This window comes from Trichoplax adhaerens, genomic scaffold (genome assembly GCF_000150275.1).
Source record: "Trichoplax adhaerens TRIADscaffold_2 genomic scaffold, whole genome shotgun sequence".
Classification (NCBI taxonomy): Eukaryota; Metazoa; Placozoa; class Uniplacotomia; order Trichoplacea; family Trichoplacidae; genus Trichoplax; species Trichoplax adhaerens.
Window position 1 is genome coordinate 2,959,796 of NW_002060944.1, and position 23,080 is coordinate 2,982,875.

The 23,080-nt window shown below is 32.5% G+C and overlaps 3 protein-coding genes across 3 annotated transcripts; 2 read left to right on the forward strand and 1 right to left on the reverse strand.

The window, feature by feature from the left end:
* Positions 1-1,901: 1,901 nt before the first annotated feature.
* Positions 1,902-4,415, reverse strand: TRIADDRAFT_21018 (uncharacterized protein; the record flags this gene model as incomplete). The annotated part of the gene is made up of 10 exons (XM_002109838.1): positions 1,902-2,066; positions 2,203-2,317; positions 2,495-2,603; positions 2,762-2,829; positions 2,915-3,004; positions 3,151-3,187; positions 3,300-3,348; positions 3,665-3,770; positions 3,945-4,065; positions 4,328-4,415. The coding sequence occupies 10 exons, from the start codon at positions 4,413-4,415 to the stop codon at positions 1,902-1,904; spliced, it is 948 nt and encodes a 315-aa protein (XP_002109874.1).
* Positions 4,416-7,389: 2,974 nt separating this feature from the next.
* Positions 7,390-11,738, forward strand: TRIADDRAFT_53210 (uncharacterized protein; the record flags this gene model as incomplete). The annotated part of the gene is made up of 18 exons (XM_002109276.1): positions 7,390-7,701; positions 7,953-8,018; positions 8,096-8,177; positions 8,344-8,407; positions 8,503-8,603; positions 8,721-8,767; positions 8,913-9,041; positions 9,304-9,350; positions 9,470-9,590; positions 9,893-9,934; positions 10,010-10,123; positions 10,231-10,290; positions 10,381-10,475; positions 10,607-10,653; positions 10,759-10,895; positions 11,132-11,287; positions 11,375-11,436; positions 11,606-11,738. The coding sequence occupies 18 exons, from the start codon at positions 7,390-7,392 to the stop codon at positions 11,736-11,738; spliced, it is 1,815 nt and encodes a 604-aa protein (XP_002109312.1).
* Positions 11,739-17,134: 5,396 nt separating this feature from the next.
* TRIADDRAFT_21543 (uncharacterized protein) lies at positions 17,135-21,195 on the forward strand (the record flags this gene model as incomplete). The annotated part of the gene is made up of 8 exons (XM_002109277.1): positions 17,135-17,305; positions 18,247-18,575; positions 19,230-19,408; positions 19,655-19,725; positions 19,971-20,056; positions 20,235-20,312; positions 20,473-20,677; positions 20,860-21,195. 8 exons carry the CDS (start codon positions 17,135-17,137, stop codon positions 21,193-21,195), a joined length of 1,455 nt encoding a protein of 484 aa, XP_002109313.1.
* Positions 21,196-23,080: the final 1,885 nt, after the last annotated feature.

The following is a 23,080-nucleotide window of genomic DNA, read 5'->3' on the forward strand; positions in this document are numbered from 1 at the left end:
ATAATATAGACCGTGATCGTGCATTAAATTGTCCGTAATATGTATGTTATATCATTCAGTAGAATGCGATATTGTACCGCACTGTACTGTAAGGTCCTTTGTTGGGTACCCGAGTTGCTATACTATATAATATTTGGGAAAAATTCGACGTATATTGCCTGTAAGCTAATGTGTATGAGATATGTAAATAGGCAATACCATGTTAGCAGACATAACACCAAAATGAAGGATCAACAAACTAAATTAGTCGCTGTATTAAGCTCTCATGCTAGACTTCTGTCTCGTTATATTTGTATTTACTGTTAACATCAGATGTCTATCTTGACCTTTAGTTCGATATATGCGTAGAAGAGTAACTTATAGTTATTGTTAAATCAATAAAAATGATTCTGTATTATATGTCGTACTTCATGGCGCCAAAAGTGCTATCATCGATATGAAAATGGATGTTTGCGAATGCATTATCGAAATGTTACTTTAAACAAGAAAAAGAGCCAATTTACCTGATAGGTCGCTATGGCTCGTAAATTTATATCAATATGGCAATATGTTATATTTACTTAATAGTATGGAATGTTAGCCTGTTTGTCTGCTGAACTCTCTATCTAATGTTTAAAGTGTCTCTATACAAAATGAATTCATTTGCAACTTTAATTCAATACCGTAATTGAAATTTATATTAAGATTACTAAGATAGCTATTTTTAATACAACATAATCTGCATGAGTCTCAAACTCGGTTCAACGAAGGATGCAATACTGTAGGCCAATATGAATACTCGAGATAGCACTATAAACCAATAATTGTCACGTCAAAATTTGGTTATAAATTATTTCTATGAATCTTCCAATTTTCCTTTGATTGAAAGTACTAAGAAATAAGTAACAGTTAATGAGCTAATGTTTTTTATCATTCGCAAATTTTAGCTGTCTTTAAGATTATAGCTCATGTCTTATGAAGACAGCAAGCACAATCGATTGAAACGGTAGTACTTGCATGATTATGGTATATTCGTGCATAAGACTAATGAAACAACCGTTATCGCCGATTGATAGTTGTGCAAGTAATAGCGCTAATAGCTATCAGCATTCATTTAACAGTTCTAGCCGATCTTTAAATACAATTATTCAAAATTAGTATTTTAACGAAGAAATAAATAGCACTCTTCCAAGTTGTCAAATAATTCAATTTGGCATAAAGGTAGTGCGTAGTGCTATTCATTACAATAAATTATACGGTAGCTTTTACATAAATTCACTACTATACCAGAAGATTAGACTTTTCGAGAAAATTTGCAATTGCTTTGGATTGTAACGGAAATTAAATTTCATGTCTGAGAATTCATAAGATTTTCATATAAACATTGTTAGCGAATAAATTATCAGCACACATACACTAAAGTTTGGTATTTAAAAAAATTCTCAATTAATAGCGGAATGTGCTAAAGATATCCCTAATTTTCATTTCGCAGTTAAACTGGTAAGCCAGCAACTGCGTAACGTAAAGCTATCCTATTCGATTGAAAAATTTCATTACAAGTTAATCATAATCTTTTCATACTTGTTCTCCACAAATAATGTAATGCCATAGGACAATCACCATTGGTGAATGATCATAATAGTTTACAAGACTGCAAATATATCACGAAATAACATTGTATTTTTATAATATACGTAGATTATAAATATTTAAGAAATAAGAGTTCTTATACCTGATACACTGTATCAGATACCTTATTTCAGTTTTAGTTTATAATTTAACAAAAATTATGAGAAATCTTTACATATATTGTGATATCAAAGTAATTATAAGCTAGAGATCTATGTATAAAATTAATTATTTCAATTTAAGATATCTACAGGTAGTGAACTCAAAATATTTAAAGTTGAGTTATACTAACACTATGAGCCGTCCTCTGTACAACCTTCATTATCTGACTTCTTCCAAAATATTATATCACCAAAAGCTGAAGCAGTTAACAGATACGGTTCTCTTGGGTGGAATGCTAAGGAATAAATAATATCTCGTTTCGATAGATTGGCATTTAATTTTGTCACTACAGAGCCCTACATTATTTTGTAGAAAAAGAGCGTAACATATACATCAATTAATAGCGACTTTAGGAATATTAATTTAATAGCAAATAATAAGAATGTATACTATCTATCTTTTCAATGCTCGTTAATAACAATACCCGTTTACCTCTACTAAATCCCATATAAAAATATACCCGTCTTCGGATCCACTGACCACATGTGCATCGGTATGAGTAAAGCAACTATCAATTTTGTAATCTGAATTCTTATGACCGGTAAATCTTCATGACATTATATAATTTGAAAATCAGAAGGTGTTATTAACAAATGATAACTATTTGCAATATGTTAAACAATAGATACTGATTTACATCATACTGTACATATGGAAAAAATCGCAGCCTACTAGTATTTAAAATGCAATCCCTGTCAATTCGTCCTTACTAATCAGTACTTACTCATTTAAAAGCTGACCAGAATCTTTATCTAGTAAACGTAAAGTATTATCTAGGCAAGAAGTCAGGATACATTGGCCATCCTTTGAATAGCTTACACTGGTTACAGGAGCTAAAAGATCCCATAGCGCGATGTTATGATTATTCACAATATTATTCCTTTAGTTTTGCACTCATTACATCTTATATGATTATAGGTACCATTACAGATCATGTTGTCATATTCGTAAACAAATTGTCGTAATATATTAGTTCACTACATTAGCTTACGTCCAATGTAATCTTCATTCATTTTTCCAGCTCGTAAGTCATACAAACGTACTTTGCCATCTATGCAGCTAAAGATCAGAAGAACTTTGTGAAAATAAAGTATAAATGCAACCTAATAATAATTAGATGTGTAATCAGCTCAAATCTTTCTACCCAGATATAATCTCATGGTTGGAAACTTTAACGCTCGAAATACTATCAGAAGCTTCGTCCAAGACTTGAATAGGATCATAGCGCCTCGATCTAAATTAATAATTATAATACTTAAATAGTGTCATTGTACCTAGGGTAAATGTTCAGACAGTAGAAAGATATAAACCATAAATACCGATTAAAAATCGACTCAGTATTATTATCACAGTCTGTGAAATTATTCCTATTTGTCAAACCTGGTATCCCATGTCCTGATGGTAGCATCATACGATCCTAGAAATTAAATCATTGAATGGGAACTCATTAGTGGTACCTCTCATCATATTCATAGTCTACCCAATTCTTGATTAATTATTGAAGAAATGAAAATTTGTTATACACAAACCTGTCACAATTACCGTACACTCATCATTGAAAGCAATGGAATTAATAGCCTACAAACAATCACGACGGTCACATGTTACCACAAACATTTAACTGTCATATTTAGCATGACTGATCAAAATAATCTAATTCTACGAATACAAACATCTATACGCTTATAGACATCAACTACTTTACAAGTTAATAATTGGTAGCAAATATTTTATCCTTAGACTTACAAAATAATTACTAAAAAAGTATTTGCATATCACAATTAAATACTTTGATACTGTTAGGTATCAACCATATTGATAAAGTATGAATTTTAAATATCTATCCAAGTTATCCCGCGCCTTCATAGTGCACATGCCGTAGAACGTAACCTACCCCAGAGTGTCCTCTAAATTTTCGAATAATTTGACCAGTACCGACATCCCAAAGAATGATCATCTTATCGGTTCCTCCAGAAGCAAGTCTGCTATTGTCTAAGGTTCTAGTACCAGTAAAAGTACAACATTCAGCTTTATATCGGATCAGATATTATCGCTTTGATTTATACACAAACGGACCTATACAGTATACTACAGTACAATCTAGTAGTCTATATCATCAATGATGATAGGCGTTACATTTAAGTTAATAATGAGGCTTTAGCTTAGCAACTTACGCTGCAATATCTAATACTTCTTGACCGTGCCCTTTATAGGTTTTGATAGATAGTGCAGAGTGAGGATTCCATAGTTTAATGATTTTGTCACTTCCACAGCTCAAGCAGTAATTACCATTGTCTGAAGAGGAGATTGTTATTAGACAAATTGACCAGCATTATTGACGAGTAATTTATCAATCAACTCGTATTCAGACAGAGGGTTATTCGCTCATTAAATACTAGCTAAACCTGCACACCATGGTTTGCGAATGAGATTTCTTCTTATTCTAATATAAATTATCCATGATCTACTCGACACACAATGATTTCAGCTTGTGATACTTTGCTATAAACTATTTGTTTATCCAGTATTGAGCTGGTAAATTGTCCATTAGACTTACTGTTAAATCGAACTGCTCGTACAGGACCTTGATGGCCACGGAGGGTGCTTGAAGGTGTATCAGGAAGCTGAGCTGCTACAGCAGCCATTGCATGAACTGTCGCCATGGCTTCCAGCAAATTGTAAATGATTAGCCAGCCTATACTTACAGTACTGTAACTTGTAGGGTACAGTGTACAGTACATAAAACGCGTTACTGCACTCATCGTGACGTACTGTACAGTACAGTACTGTAGTCTGTACGTCTGTACCATACCAAATTAGCGAACGGGGATGGACAGTATTGCAGCCACCTGTCCAAGTGTCCATTAAACTTCAAACCTTAAATTAAATTAAATGGCCTGATATAAACGTTAGGCTTGGTTTTTCGTGAAAAACCAATAAACCTCATTTAAAACAGTCTATTAAAAACGCAGATACCGATACAGTAAAGCTCAAGTTGAATAGTTTCAGCAAAGAAGAATTTTTAAGAGTGCAGACCATATTACCCGTACATCTACAAGGCGTGGATGATTGTACAGTAGACATTCCTTATTTAATACGGGTATACGCGTATGGTCGATTAAATAAATAATAATATTTGAATTGTACAAAATTGTCAACAATATACAGAATACTGTCTACAGAATTAAAATTTATAAGTCGGTCTGATGTGCAGATCTCTGGTATATAGTTTGTTTATATTGTTAATGAATGGTTACAAACTAAAATCTGTACAAAAGTAAATACTGCCTAGAAATTTTGCTATAGACAGTAGAATACATGTATACATATTTGTCGTGCAAAATATATCTAGTAAATACGTATTAACCTGAAAATTTTGTACCAATAGTAGGATATGTATCGTGTAAATAAATTGTTGCAATAGTCTTACACGATCGCATAAATTATAAATATCTCAAATCAGTACTACTTTATGAACATTTGCAGTAACTAGTATGGTATTAGCAAAAGCCATTACCGGTATAAAATGTGAAAATTACAGCATTACCTTCTTTGGCTGTAACACAGCCACTCATCATATGGATTAGAAACTGGAAACGAATGACTTCATGTCATTTCTTAAGTTTGATTTCTAGATTAAACAGTAATTGTACTGATAAAATGAAATGGATTAACTAACGAGATGTTTTACAAAGGCGCTAGAGCTTTTAAGGCAGATTCTTTTAAAGTTTTAATAAGACCCTCAAGAAAGCAACTCACCTGAGGGAGCTCTATCAATATTGAAGTGAATTTATATTCCAACAAACATTGTTAGTCCTATTACTTCCGATCAAGTAAGTTGGTAGTCTATTACCATGCTATAATGCAACGTGAACGTTTTAAGAGAAATGCTAGTATATCTGGCATGCGAACTTATCAACTTGGAAAGTATTATAAACTACGCAACGCTATATTTATTAGATTGTACGTTTAATACGATGCAGAACTATATATAGCATTAATACATTTCGATTGCTATCGTTTGTTTGCGTTAATTCGATATTACCTAAATTTAGCACGCTACAAACTTACTATTGTCACAGGTTACATAATAATAATCGTGATTGATTATTTATAGTATTCTACACATGTGATATTCTACACTTGTTAATTCTACCGGTTAATTGTACTGTAGATTGTGCTGCGTACACTAATGAATCTACTGCTACACAAACTTGCAATTAAATTGTGTTATAAGTGTGAACGGCACACATATAAGCCGCCGTTCTTCAATACAATAAAGAGAGAGTAGGAGTTAGTAGTTAGTTTTACAATAACTTCAACTACGTGTTCAATTTCTTGTCTCCATACTAATCGAGAATATTACGAATCTTCAACACGGTTGTTACTATTAACTCTAGATAGCAATACACAACAGAAAGTGAATTAGTGTCCGCTAATGAGATCGCAGTAAACGAAGGATACGCACATTTCAAATGTTTACAATACATAGGTGATTGGGAACGAACTTAGCAGCATCTTGATGTAATTCCTCTACGTACGAACGTATATCCCAGAATCGACCTCCGTAGTGAATAATACGAGGTCTTAGCTCTTTAGTAAGCAATATATACTACGGCATGTAATGAAATACGTGTGTTATGTATCGGTTATAGGCTATGAAATAATGATATTATGAATAAATCAGCAACGCCACAGCAGAACGCCATAAACGATCTTCATGCACGTATATAGGTACAGGTATAAAACTTACTAATCTAATTTGCATACATCTTCCAAGGCTTCAGGCTTTTGTGTGCTAATGAGTTTAAATACATAGACCATAAAATTAAAATTTATAAGCTTCATCACTGCTGCAGCTATTTATTCTCTTAAATTCTGACCAGTAGTTATTTCATGATATACCATACGTGTAATTGTTACATATTGGAAATCACAATATTCTACTTTAGTAATATTTCAATGGTTAATTTAATATCTTTTCAATCAATACTCAAGACTCACACGCCCCTTCGCTATTAAGCTAATTAATAATTTTATTTTAAGTATTTTGTATACTGTCATTGGACGTGTACCTAAATGTAAAATTTCGGACTTAGCAGTTTGTAGCGAGTAAATAACTGCTACATAGCAATATCATTGCCAAAAAAACCTATTTTACAACCGTAGCAGTATAAAATCTTATATAAATCGTACCGTGCCGTATTATGTAAATGAGTAACTTCTTGCATCATATGAAATTCCTATTATTAGATCACTCATAGCTAAATATTTTTCTACTCGTAGTACTTCACTTCTCCAGCTGTAATGCATTTCCAATAGTAAAATCAATTAAAACACTAAAGGATTTCATTTATTTACTTTGTACAGGATGTGTTAATAAATACAGTTATTTGCGCAAACTCATGCAGTAATAATTACATAAGCAGAGATTGCATACCGCGCCTAATAGACATACGCCCCGGCAAGTACAGTATAGTAGCAATCTTCAGCCTGCGAGAAGTTTGGTGTCTAGGATTGCATACATTACTTTGACATTATTTGCATAACTGTATTCTAAACTGCTCTAATCATGCTACCTCGTAAGATACGTTATACTTCTCCTCTAAAGGTCTAATAATGGTATACGACTCTCGCTTAGAATTTGCTGTTAAATTGGGCGGTGGAATTTTGGTTTCTTACTTGGCATATAAATTATTATTACGCCACCGTAGGCATGATCCTTTTTGTGATCAATTTCTCGCAAGTTACGATTACATTATTATAGGGGGCGGAACAGCCGGTTGTATACTTGCTAATCGATTGACTGAAGATCCTAATGTAACCGTTTTATTACTGGAAGCTGGAGGAAAATATGATCACTTTCTAGCGAAAGTGCCTGCTGCATCCCCTCTTCTGCAAGCAGATTCTGCAATTAATTGGTGCTACAAGGTATACGAATATATCACCTATTTATCCACAGACTAAGTAAAAGTTATAGCGTAGCGTTCATTACCAAAATAGTTACTCTAGTCGCAGATATTTCTTGTACACAAAACGTATGTGTAAACAGTGTTACAAACATTTTTCATAACAGCTACGATATTTAACGTTACTAACTGCTAGTATATAGGATATAAAAATCATTTCGGTTCTAATATTAGACCAATAATTATTGATTAATCATCTCATTATCTATTTAGTCATTGCCCCAGCAAAATTCATGTCTAGCTTGTACCGATAATATGCTTTTATGGCCTCGAGGAAAGGTAATTTATAGGCAATCCCGATTACGAGCATTCTTATTTCAAACTTACAAACCAAGCTTTTCAATTCCTTTAAACAGATTTTGGGAGGAAGTAGTTCAATTAATTCCTTAATTTATATGAGAGGCTGCAAGGCAGATTATGATCTGTGGCAGCAGATAGGTAGAGTTTAAATTAAATTATTAAAGTGACATGGTTTGTTATATCTGCTATATTATCACTTTAAATTTAATCTTAAAATTTTCCTCTTCGAGTTGTAACTTTTGAGTCAATGGCGATGTTGGCATTCTAAATTCTGCCAAATATTAACATAAATTACTTGTTGCAGGTGCTGAAGGATGGAGTTACGACGATGTCCTACCATATTTTAAGAAATTTGAAAATAACACAAGGTATTTAACTTAGCTCTGAAACTACTTAAAACCGATGATTACAATATGAAGAAGGGGTTAAATTGAAATTTTGTTACTGTAATATGTAACCTAAGACCTGAATTTCAAAACGATTCACAACACGGGATTGGAGGGCCAATTACAATCAGTGATCCTGATATTACTGCACCTTATACAGAGGCATTTATTAAAGCAGGTATGTATATTACTTAGTTAGTATTTTTATATCGAATACATGCTATGGTATTCCATGGAATGATCTTGAAATATCATTCTTCTGAGATTATACTATCTTGCCGATAATCCACGATAGGTGAAGAAGCAGGATTTCCTAGGTGTGATATCAATGGCGGTATCAAGGTTTGATAAACAATTTATATCAAGCTTTAGCTATTGGATAGGGACTTCATTTATCAAAATGACGATGGTTTAGTGACTGCTTTACTTATAGTCTTGTCTTATCTTACTTCGTATTTTTTATTTTTAATAACAAAATATAATATAGACTGGATTTGATTATGGTCAAGTATTTGTTGGCAATGGAGTAAGACAAAGCACTGCTGAATCTTATTTGACTCAGGACGTAATGAACAGAAAAAATCTCCACATCGGTGTATTTTGTCACGTCAGCAAGGTGATTAATATCTGAACTAGTTTAGATTGCATAAATGCAATAGTACATGACATCGCATTGCTATGGCATCGAAACGATAGCAATATTTATCTGTAGCCTTATCTAAAGCCTACCAAGGTCATTATCCTCAGAGTAAAATATTAGCAGTAAAGGTTTACTGATTCGAAAATACAAATTTCGAAATGAATACTTCTAAATCTTACAAACTATGCTCATGTTAAAATTTTAATAATCGGAATAAATTTTATATTAACTTCAAAAGGTGATTTTCAATGAGAAGCGAGCTGCTGGAGTTCAATTTATTAAACAGTAAAATCATAATAATTTAGCATTTTTGCTATCACATACAAACAATTACATGGCGTTCGTTAACGATACGTTAAATATAACATTTTTGCATCTCTTATTTTCAATAATTGGTTTTCTAGAGGAAAAACGCTTACGATTTACTGCAATGAAGAAGTTTTAGTCTGTGGAGGGACAGTTGGATCACCACAAACATTACTTCTTTCTGGTGTCGGCCCGAAAGAGGACTTAGAGAAATTAAATGTAAGTTTATAGACTGAGTGAAAATCCCTAAATTTGTATATGCTATAGTGCAATCAGTATACTAATGATAAAGCTATTTTGCCATTCTAATCAGCGTTAAGGAATATCACAATGAATTATTCTAAAATTCTGAATTCTGTTAACTTATCTTCTGTTATTGTATGCCCTTTCATTGCTTATAGATATTTTATCCTTGTCATATTACTTCCATATTGATTACTTACGTACTATTACAAAAATTGTAATGAAATAATGGTATCTACAGACTAGTTACATCTCATTCTACAATTATTTATCTGCAGATTCCTGTCATTTCTGATCTACCAGTTGGACGTAATCTACAGGTAGTACTCTACATTCATGCAGTAAACCAATTCGTAATCGATGCTGTATAAAATAATGTGGTTTGGTTATTCCAGAATCATTGTGGATTAATGATCTCGGCAATATTAAATGATGAATTTCGAAGCTATAGTTACACAGAAGCATCAATTTCTATCATGAGTGTGCTAAAGTACCTCATTTCTAAAAAGGTAGACCAGTAGCTTACCACAGAAAATAATGAAGGAGTGCAAAATTTTGTTCTTGGCTTAGTTTGTAACTTTAACTATTGACACTCGTGAATTAATCTATTTGAAAGGGGAAATTAGCTTCTCCAGGTTACGAAGCATCAGGGTTAATTACCGTTGGTGAAGAATCGGTACACCAAAGTCGATTCTTTCTTAGTTGAATTCTCACTAAAGCTATATTTTGTTAATAACTTATACTAATAACGGTGTTCTTTGTACAGAGTGAATCGTCAGGTGCTGATGTTCTTATCCATCTTGAATCCTTTGGAGCAGATCAACCAGTGATTTATAAAACTTTTTCTATTGATAAAAAAAGGTATGAACTTTTGAAATGTAATCGGAAGACCTTTTTCCAACTATCGTAAATTTATTTATTGAAACATTAGAATTTCAAGGCACAGACCAAAGGGATACATATAATTAGTTTATGACTTGTGTTTGTTTTAGATTTCCATCTTTATATGCGGATGAGGCAGCAAATTCTGATAATTGCGGTTAGCCATTTGCAATTGTAAATTTAGAAGAGATAATTACTAAAATATAATGCAAAATATGCTGTTTGCAAAAATCTATTGTATATTAATTTTTTACTTCGACAGGGTTTTTCTTGGTTCCGATTCTATGTCGTCCTCTTAGCATAGGATGGATCAAGTTGAAATCGACAAATCCACTAGATCACCCTGAAATACAACCAAATTATTTTCAGCACCCTCAAGATATACGAAATCTGGCGAAGGTAATGTGTTGGTTAATAGACTTTATTTTGGTAACTCAGTAATTAACATATTGTATGTAAAGTTAAAGTAAATCGAATGCCTGTTTAGTTTTATTCGTTACAGCTCCGATCATAATACATTCGTACTATATGGGACAGTAATGCAATCTGAATTTAGTCATGATGTATTATAGGAAATCTGACAGAATTAAATTTGATAATTTAGAGATTTTATTTTTCAACTATTTTTACTACAGGGGGCTCAGTTTTGTCATAACTTATTACAAAGTAAACACTTCAAGCCCTATGTTAAAGGAATACGTCGCTATAATGTTGATTGCCCTCATACATATAACTCTCTTGAATATTGGGAATACGTCTTGAAACACTTCGCCTACGATGGATACCATCCTGTAAATTTTGTTTCCTTACAATCTTGCTGTAGAAATTAATTAAAAGAAATCATAAAAGTTCAATCTATTGTTTTAATTCAAATCTAGGTTGGCACTTGCAAGATGGGAGCTTTGAATGATGATTCTGCAGTGGTAGATCCAAACTTAAGGTATATTCTTGTCGTTCTTTCTAATGCAACACTGTAGTGCATTCGATTCTATTTTGTAATGATGTACTATCCAATGGTTGCACTAGAAAAGGATAATTTTAAAGATGTAAAATAACAATTGTAACATATTATTCTGTCTATACTACTTTAACCATTTATTTTATATCAGAATTCGTGGATTGAAAGGAATTCGAGTTATTGATGCATCTATCATGCCCGTAGTAGTTTCTTGCAACCTTTATGCGCCGGTTGCTATGATTGCTGAAAAAGCTGCTGATCTTATTAAGAAGGACAGGTTTTAGCAATTTCTTGAATAAAAGAGATGGTAATAGCTACGAAAGGGGGCAGCTAAGTGTCGCTATTACTAAGCTATAACATAGATTAAAATCTAATCTGGTTGGTAATTTGTTTTTCGGTAACCTTAGGCCTTAAAATTAATGTTTTAGCAAGAGTGATTGTGTATGTGATCATTATGGGATGCTTTTGGATGGTGATATTTGCAGAAAATTTATTAACATTTTTTCTTTTGGCAATCTTAACAATTTCCTAACAGATGTTTACCTTATGATTACAAGTGGTATATACTGCTATTGCAAATTGATAATGATTTAACTTCCATAGCGTATAATTATAAAATAGTTTATTACTGCACTTGCGTCATGCATATTAAGGAACTAACTCCTTATTGGTAGCTAAAATCATTGCACACACCAACCTAATTGAAACTCTAAAATTAAAGAAGTGTTTCCATGTGTTGTGTTTCCAATAGTTTATCAAAAGCTGTTAATAAAGTGGTACTAGAAAAACTATTTCACATGAAATTTTAATCAAAACCTACAGCAATATCGAGTATGCACAGAAGGCTCTGAAACTACTTTAATTGTTTTAAAGACAAGGTATTCTAGTATATACCATATTGCGAGATAGTCAACTTTAGAAGCTATAAAATAAATAGATTACACAGTACTCGTATAAAGGAAAGTTTTCTTAATATTCAGTTCAATGAGTATAGATTAAAATTTATTTCATTTTGTAGCAAAATAGAAACTTGAGTAAGTAATTTAATAAATTCAGGAAAAATACGCTTTGTATTCTATAATTGGGTTTATCAGGACCATATGTTGTTCATATGAAATGCTAAATCTAATAAACTGCAGTTATATATACAAACAAAGAACATACACGAACCCAAGCTATACGAAATATCTTTAAAAGTCTACTATTAGCGCGCTTGCTGAATATTCGACTTATAACCGTAATAAAAAATCTTAAAAATCTCTCGAACCAGTTGAAGAATAGGTTTAGGATTAACAATACACACGTTAATTTGGGCAGAGTCTAACTTACGATATTAGTAGCACTAAGGGTCTACCAGAAGTTTCAAAGACTCTTTCGGCATTTAATGAAATTAACATTATTCGACCACAATTAAAAATCAGGAGTATTACTAATAAAAATTGAGCTGAATTTGATTTTGTATTAAGTAATATTGAAAATTTCGCGTACACCGAAAATGGCTATTTATACGGTACTAGAAGCCTATTTTAATTTGCTAAGCGTGCATATAAATTAGATCTTTATTTGAAACCCTATCCGAACCAGAGGCATATATTAAATCTGATCTGAATATAACTAAAAATTGTTTTACTCAAAGGATCGTCTGAAACGTTAGGCTTAGAATTTACTGATAAATTTATTTTCTCCCGAGCTTCAGATACGGTAGTGACTTACGGTATGTCAAAATTTACAACCAGCTCGTATTAAAAATCTGCTTAAGAACTTTAGGAAATTTTAGCATCATTTATAGTAAATTGCCATATCTTTGGTATTACCTATCCAATGCATATTTTGGTTTTTATCCAACGAATTATTTATTGATAACTTCTGTCATTCATAAGAAACGGTAATGAATAGAAAAAATTTGCTTTAAAGGCTATTGTTATTAATAGCCAGGAATACATGAGATATAAGGCAATTAATTAAATTAGTCTTAAGTAGTAACTAGCTATGCCACCCTTCTACGAACCAAGCGTTCATCCCCTTAAGTTTTGTAGCATAATTCTATATTAATCAATGTTTAATTTAAGTATTATTATCTGGTACATTTTATTTGACAAAGTTTGGCAGAGTAGAAAATGTTTATATTGAAGAAAACATAAGAAATTGTCAATAGCTTTTGAAAAATGTAACGGAGTATAAAGGATTCGGTTATATTTTTAAAAGCATAGACAAGCTGCTATAACAGTGCTGCAATTATCGAAACTACAGAAACTATTCTCAATAGTGATGATATATAGTTGGGTTGAATTAGTTTTAAATAATAATTAATTAATAATGGTTATCCGTAGTGCTTCTCTGCCTCAGTTACTTATGGACCAACTCCCAGATTACTATGTCTGCATATTTCTATAACGCGAATCTGAGAATGATAACAATGATATCACAACCATTTATTCTTCCTTGACTGTTAATAAAATTAAGACTTAAAAGCATCAGATTATTGAAAGTAAATATATGACACAAGCAGATATACTGCCAGCATATATGCACCTTACGCACAGTAGTGTAATCATTTATTAATAATTTTTATAATTTATAATTAATTTGATAGGTATTGTGGCGAATGATCCTTTTTCGAAAATCTAATTACCGTTATTAAATTACAAATTTGTAATGATAATATTTCATTCACCGACAAATTGAATTCGATATTGAATTATTTCTAAAGAGTGAAGATTCGACAAATTATGGGTGCGTTATGCCAAATAGAAGAAAAACAATTTGTTTTCAACCGTCGCAAATTTTAAGCTATGAGTATGATATAGGCGTAAATGCACGTATGTACAGAGTAGGTGGAACAAATTTTCTACCGAAAGAAATAAAAATTGCTACGGTATCATACCTGGCACTGGTTATCAAATCAAAGTCTGTATATTGTCATATGTCATATATATCCCTTCAAGACTAATCGTCATCTAGTTTTCGAATTGCAATTTTTTTAAATTAAAATTTAAGCCCTGAGATCTTATAATTCTGTACCATTCAATTAGCTCACAAACCTGCGTATAAAAAATTCAATTGTGTGCAATATTCGAAAAAAAGTACCGTAGTAAAGAATAAATTGTGATACTGGTCGTTGTGTTAGAAACCAATTGAAAGATAGTGCTTTAAATTCATTACGGGTAGTGCAAAGCTGTTAAAATTACCATATTGTTTCATAATTTAGAATTTAGAATTTAAATATTTGGTATTGAAGGTTCAAACTCAATTACTGAGTATATAATTATCGAAATGGCTTCTGCATTGTATTAGATAGCGAGTTAAGATTTAAATATAAGTAAAAATCCAATTTCGTCAAAAGTAGCAGTAATAAAATTCTTTTTCCATCAAATGATTCAAAAATGATCTGACACAAACTATATACTGAGAAATAGCACTTACAGACTCTTTCATTACTACATCGTAGTATTCTCTAGTAACTAGCAGCATAGCTACTATCCTATATCAAATCAAAATTTATCGTAGACAAAGTACGATATGGTACTAATGTTTAGGGTTATTTCGATACTTCACGTTCATGTTATTTGCCTACTCTAGCCGATATTTGATGTAATAATAATATAAATCAAAATCCTGTCAGGATAGGGTGCGACTTATGGAGTTCTTAGGCGACTTTTGCACTAATTTTATGATTGTAAGGTCGAATAAATTACATAAAAAGTGTTAAAGTAATCCAATTATTGGTATTGGCATACTAACCACTAATTAAATGATTAAAGGCAGATTAGGCGACATATTTTGTTTATGTTGCCTCATATTCTTGATGTTTGTAGTAATATCCGATAAATCTTTCATATAATTTAATTACCATCCACTTACCAATTTACTTCTAATCTTTAGCACTTCACAAAACTGGCTGTTTACTTTAAAGGATAAGCAAATATTAAATTATAGAACAAAATATTGATATCCAAGTTTTTTAAAAGCACTTTGAGTTTGTTAGTGGAGTCTCAAAGGGAGTTAACGATAACTTCTCTTTTACATTCTCTATTCTTACATTGTTATATTATTCCTCACATAAGCCTTACTTACATGTAGAAGGAAGGTTCTGAAATTTAGATACTCAAGAACTTTATTGATTACTTGTAATTGTCTTCTTTGCACCTCATTTAAAGTGTTTTAAAAATAATATGCATATTTGAGTGGTGCCAATCATTATGCATATGCCGTAAAGCTTGAAATGTAAGAAATACGGACGATAATACGTTTACTTTGGTCATCGTTAGCCTTTAAAACAGTAGTAATAGCCTATTCCATAGATTTATAGAAATCATTAATATCTGCATAGCTTTATCCAGCCTTAATTTATTAGCATAAGGGCATAGAAGAGTAGCTTGCACGTTGTATTACTATTAGCCATAGGCTTACAATATTTTAACAATATTTTAGCCACTATAGAATAAAGTTGTATGATTTTGAGCTCGATTGTAAACAGGTGTTAAATTATGCCGTATGACTGCTATTGGTCATTTATTAATTGAGATCAGACGTTTTAATTTTGGAACAACTCCTTCAAGCTATGCACATTATATTGATCACAGCATGATATTTTAATTTAATAAAAATTATAGGTTGATAAGTTTGTTTGTAATTTATCTTTTCTCTCTGTAATTGTTTAAAGAAAGTATAAATTAGCGTGTTTGAGATAAAATCATTGGATTTACCCTTACTTTGGTTAATTCTTCATTCACCTTTCCTAAGGTACTGTAAAAAATTCTTTGATTTAAATATGTTATATTCTGTTTAAGTTCTACAGAGTCCTTTAAGCATTAGAGATTTGGTTCAATTCTAACTAAGCTATAAATTTAGACAGTCTACAACGAGGGTTTAAAAGGCCAAACTTAAAATTCTGATAAATTGTTTATAAATCTTTAATATAGCATAATACCAACATACTGACCTACATCATACTTCAGGTCATGAATTAGATCAATTTATCCATTTACTGTACAGGTCAGATATAGCAGCAAATTAATCTTCTATAAGTAGTCCATGTAATATATAAAAGTTGTTCAATTAGAATTATAATCAGAGATTAGCGTATACGCGTATTAAAGAACAAAATCATTGACTGGCTTCTCAGCTTACTTCGTTGTCGTATCTACTTATAAAAGTAGGATAACTATATTTGCAATTGAATACTACAATATGCTGCTTCGTAGACGTGAATGAAGTATCTAATAAGTTAGCACTTAAAGAAGGTGTTACTCTTGAGTGTGCAATATAAATTGTAATTTATTGCAAAATTTTAAAGTCCGCTTAGGTTGCTTTTTATCAGTTTTTATGCAAAAATGCCATAGTATGAGCATAATGGTACTGTATAAAGCTTTATGGTTAGGATCTATAAATATAAGAAAAGTATTGCCGGTTTTCACTTGTAGTTAATAACAGTTAAAAACTCTATAAGTGCAGCAATATGTATTCTTATATTCTTTTTTACCTTATAACTATAACGCTTTTTAGTTTGGAAAATTATGCTTAGAACTACTTTATATATACATTCGATGAGAGTGACAAATACCCTGATGAAATGATCTAGTGTTACATTGTCGTGAAACAGCTCAATTTTAATGAATTATCTTTTTTCTATTACCTAAAAAATATTCGTAGTTTTGCTGCCTTTTAAGACCTTAAAATCATGTCTGCTCCATCTCCGATAACCCAGTATAAAGATCAAGATTATAATGCGCTCAAGGCACAGTGCTTAGAAAGTGGGAAATTATTCGAAGATCCAACATTTCCTGCTAATGATTCCTCGTTATATTACGATAAACGTGAAAGTCACGGAATTGTTTGGCTGCGGCCTAAAGTACGTAAAGAGACAAGTAAAATCTAATATATAATTTACTCGCTCGGTGTCAGTGAAACGATTTAGAAAATTGGTTTCAGAACCTACTTGGCTGCTAAGCCTTTTTAATCAAATAGAGCTCATTAAAACTATATGTACGATAATGGACCCGTTAAATTCTTCGATAGTCGTGCTTCTTAATCAGTCCATGTACTAGTAAAAAGGATGAAATCAACCTTATTTTGCATACCTATATTCTTCTGATTAATATAGAACTTCAATTTGAGAGATAAATGTCACTTAGTATATCTATACGGACTTTTTCCCCGTAGTTCTAGATGTAAATGCTCTTATCTACGCTGTGCAGCTAAAATCAATACTGATTTATATGTTATGTACTGCAACTAAGAGTTTCGTTAATTCTAAAAATTAGAAATTATTAGATAAACCGCCTGTTACAGAATAAAATATATAATAATACAACGCAATAATAAATATATACATTTTGCAGCTAACAGTAACTTAACATTTGTAAAATTTTTAGTAAATGTGCAATATTTGTAGGCATACTTAAGACTAAGTAAATTAATGATTTATTCCGCGCCATATATATAATATTTCATAGGCTGCTGCAGTGGGATTTATTCAGTCCATATGTACAGTACAATGTAAAGAAAGTACTTTCATTTAAAGAAATATCATCAACGTAGCATTGCTTTACATGCCTAGTACTTCAGTAACTGCAGTAACTGCAGGAATTTTAAAATTGGATTAAATATGATTATGATTATCGTTCTTGTTTACTATTGCGAGTGTAGTCGTCACATGTAAAGCTACTATACTACAAGCAATTGTAAACTAAATGATCTAGTCCACGATAATATAATCATATAAGTATTACAGTATCTTGCGTTGATTGAAAAACAATTTTCTAGACTACTCCTATATTGATATTACTATAGGAGATAACTGACGATCCAAAACTTTACGTTGATGGTGGAGACCGTCTCGACATGCGTCAAGGTCGGCTAGGTGATTGCTGGTTTGTTGCGTCGTTGTCGTCTTTGGCTACCGAAAAGAATTTGCTATACCGTGTTATACCGAATGATCAGACCTTTGATAAGGATTATGCAGGCATTTTGCATGTTCGATTTTGGCGTATGGGTCAGTGGGCTGATATAGTTATTGATGATCGCCTTCCATGTTTTGAGAAATCGAAAAGGCCATGTTACGTTCATCCAAGTGATAAACATGAATTTTGGGGTTGTTTCATCGAGAAAGCTTATGCAAAGTAAGTTAGACTTAAAATGTAGGATTCATCAAAGATATACTATTATATATGTACATTATGTATATCTTTAGCAGTTATTTAGATTCCTATTCCGTTATCACACTTATTAGTGGTATTTCATACGCATGTTTGTATTCACGATACCATTTAAGAGTAAGCCGTCGTTTGCTTCGGCACTGACTGGTACTTTACAACGTAGATTAGTACGAAATGTTAGATGGCGTCTGATTCATATAATCGGTTTTGATTGATTGCAATGAAGTTTCTTTTCTATTGTGCTACCTTGATATTTCAATATATAAATCCGATATTGTGGTAATTCACGTAGATAGTACTGGCAATAATACAGTATATTAGTTTATGAATCATAATGGTACCTATAATGTATTATAACTACAAGGCAATATTGTCTATAAGCTGGAGTTGTAAAAATTTTGACTTGATGAGTTTAAGTTAGAAAAATAGATGACTTCTAATTGTTTTGTGGCCTCTCTAGAGCTCGAAATCATTCTTGTTTTCTATCTACGACATCTTGTATTGTACTACATGTAAACTTTAAGTGTAAACAAATTTTTTGGCGATATAAAGAGTAGTCTACCACTACAACTAAAAATAAGTGAATAATTGCTGATTTGCTGTGCATTGAATTTATAGGGTTAATAATAGTTATGAAGCTTTAGTAGGAGGCGTCAACTGGGAAGCTCTAGAAACTTTCACTGGCGGAATTCATGAAGACTATCACATGCCCAGTATGCCCGCAGATGGATTTCAACGGATTTTTAACGCACTGGCTCGTCATTCTTTATTAGGATGCTTCGGGGTAACTCAGCTAAGTTTTATTTGACTACAATCGACTATACGTCAAATGAGATTTGCGTATAATAAATTAAATTTTCTGGTCGATGATCTTGCAATGCGGCTGTTGCAAATGATTTCACTTTAATAAATACGTATACCGTACGTAAGCAGTAGCTACTAGAATGAAAATATCGTATGAGCCGAGATTTATCTGTTATGCGTACAGTATATGCAGGTACTTCATTCTTCTATCCATCCTTTTCAGGTTCATCATGAAAAAGGAGTCAAGGGGCATGTACTACCTAATGGACTGGTTTGGGGCCATGCCTATAGCGTCGACAAGGCTGCGAAAGTATGTACACTGTACAGTCACGGTCTTTTTTAGTAATCCATGATACAGTATATAGCAAGTTTTAAATCAATTCGAAGAAGTTTCCCCGTGGCTTGAATTTAAATTATAATATTTAGTATTTTATTAACTCACTTGCATACATAATACTGTCAGTACCGTATTCTACAAATTTACGGGCGATATTTTATGTGATATTAACACAAGACGTACGCATAAACGGTGTATATATACGGTAATAGGTCAAGATCGAAGGCAATGATGAGGAAGTACCTTTAGTAAGGATTCGAAATCCTTGGGGTTGTGGAGAATGGAAAGGAGCATGGAGCGATGGGTAAGAAACAAATAAAATACTACTACACGTGTATGCAACTAGTGAACGTAATGTTATCCGACCATCTGCGATGGAATCTGTTGCTGTAATTTCTAAACTCTTTATAAAGTATCGTGTACAACATAAAATGTATAGTGAAATTGATAAAACATTCGAACGTGTGTTAATGAATTGATAGTTCAGCTGAGTGGGATACCGTTAGCGAAGAGACGAAAAAAGCTATAGGAATGGCCGTCGCCAATAATGGTGAATTTTGGTAAGTATAGCGGATGGATATTTCTGGTTGGTGAGATAGCCGTTAAAGTGATTGTTATAATTTTTATATTTCGTTTAGTAAGTATTAAGCAGTGTATGTGATCATGTGCATTATGAGGATAGAGTGGTACCTCCTTGAAATAACTTTTTGATATTTATAGGATGTCGTACGAAGATTTCATCTCCAATTATGTAACTTTAGAGATCTGTATGCTAAAGCCCGATATTGAATATAAGGATGGAAACAAAATGAAATGGAATTTTGTAGAAGTGGCAGGTGAGTGGAAAAAGGGCGTCAATGCCGGTGGTTGCTGGAATTTTCGCAAGACATATCACACTAATCCACAAATACGCTTTGAGATTCCAGTAAGTAAACATCAGAACTGATTTTATCGATCAATTTTCAATAGTTCAATGATTATATGTACTAATCGTACTAATTATAGGCGTTATTATTATTAATATTAATACTTTTCAGTTATGTACGGCATCAATAATTTTACTAATTTTTTGTCCTTGTTGATATTTCATTGAAACAATCTAATTAGGAGGATGATACCCCAGAAGGAACATCAATATTCATTGCATTAATGCAAATGTTTACACGACCGTTTGCTGGAGAGCATAAGAAAACTCAATCGATATGTTTTACTATCTACAGAGTGGAAGGCGATCAAGTTGGTAAAAGGTTAGATGAAAACTACCTTCTGCATCATCGATTCAATGCCAGGTGTAAAGCTTTCGGTAGATCTGCGGAGATTTCGAACCGATTTACTTTCAAGAAAGGGCATTATGTCGTTATTCCAGTAACCTACAAACCTGATGAAGAGACTAAGTTTTGCTTACGAATTTTTACAGAAAAACCTATCAATGTTACAAAGTAATCTTCCTCCTATACCCATACACTTGGTTTATAGGTTCCACCAGCATAGATAAACGCTGCTAGTTTACACGCTATGATCCATGTTTGGATAAGTAAAGCACAAATTTAAATTGCATTTTATAGTTGCAACTGCATGGCAAAATTGAAGTACTTCTCCCATTGGTATAATGTCATCTCAACGTGCGCGTCGATGTTTGTTACCGTGGTCGCTGTACAATTGTTAATTTGATCAAGTAATTTCTTAGTTACCCGTATCTTCATTAAGCTAATTGCTTGATTATTGCGAAAAGCATCACGATACTGCATTGACTCTATGATTGGCATTACGTGTATTAATGATAATTAATAAAATTGAATGAAGAAAATGGTAGCTGTAGCCATGTTGAATTTGAATTTTAAGTAACAGTATCATAATCAAAACTTTATCATGGAGAAACTGACCTACCATGACTGCATCCTATCGAACCGGAAATGATATTACAGTACAGTACTGTAGAAAGCCTATACTGTTGATCTTTTGGTACAGGATCGCTAGTGTGCATGCAATTTACTATCGCTAGTAAAATTCGAGAAAACACGTCTTTTTCACTTTATACTACATAGTATTTTGATTCTTATATCTTTCAGACGTAGGCCTGTCGTTAATTGCTTACTAATCGATCCTTCGTGGTACTAATGGTACTTGTACCATGCTTTTACAACGCAAGATAATGTACCGCATTAACGCGACGCGGCAACTTTTGCTTGATTAGCGATGTCATATATACAGTATTACAGGATTGTGCAGAACTTCTGCATGAATATCTTTGATATCTCTTTTATTAGTGAACGTACAGAATTTCTTCTTCTATCGTTCCAATCAGCAGCATTCGATGCTTCCTATAGTCATGGACTCATGGTAGATTATAAAAATTAAAAATTAATTATTTATCATACGGCAACCATAAGTCTAAGAGCAACTGCGATAACGGCTGCGCGAATTCAACTGCCAGTAACAGGATAGTCATTTGCGGCGCCTTACAGTACGTACTGTAGACTGTGCAATACATTGTACTGTGCTGTCTATTATCTGCAGTACTGTAGGCCGTTTTTTTCCCGACAGATGTATGTACAGTACAGTACAGTACTGTACAGTACAGTATTACAGTACGATACAGTACTGTACTGTACTGTACGGTAGCACAAGGTTCTGTACTGTACACTGTAAGGCAGAGGGCCTTAAATTAAGTTAATTTGGCATTTTTAGATATTGGTGTCCGTTACTCTCCATGACTAAGTCATGGACACCAAGGTAGTGATATTACTAAATATGCCCTCAAGGTAAATAAATGTATCAATTACAACAGCAGAAAGTAAATAGATGATCATAGGGATTAGAGGGACTAGTGCAAACTCCCGTCGCTTTACTGACGGTTTACGATAATGTGCTCATTTAACAGAGGTTCAGTAACTATCAGATCGCTGACTAACGAACATTATCCTCTTAGAAATACTTTTTGTAATATGATATATAGCAATCAAAAATAACCGGGACAGGGGAACTATAGTAGGGTAACACTACGAATTGCAAGAGAGCAATAGAACTAAGAGTACCTACTGATGTGTATCAATCACTTTTCAAATTTCGTTAAGTAACTTTCGTATTAGTATGTTTACCGAATAAGGATGGTTACTATATACAGTATAGAAATCAAAAGTAATTGGGACAGGGGAACTACAGTAGGATAACACTACGAATTGCAAGAGAGCAATAGAACTAATAGTACCTACTGATGTGTATCAATCACTTCTACCTTCTCAATAATATTTACATAAATCCTAGAGATCATTCATTTCTATACCAATTCANATTTCGTTAAGTAACTTTCATATTAGTAATCGGGACA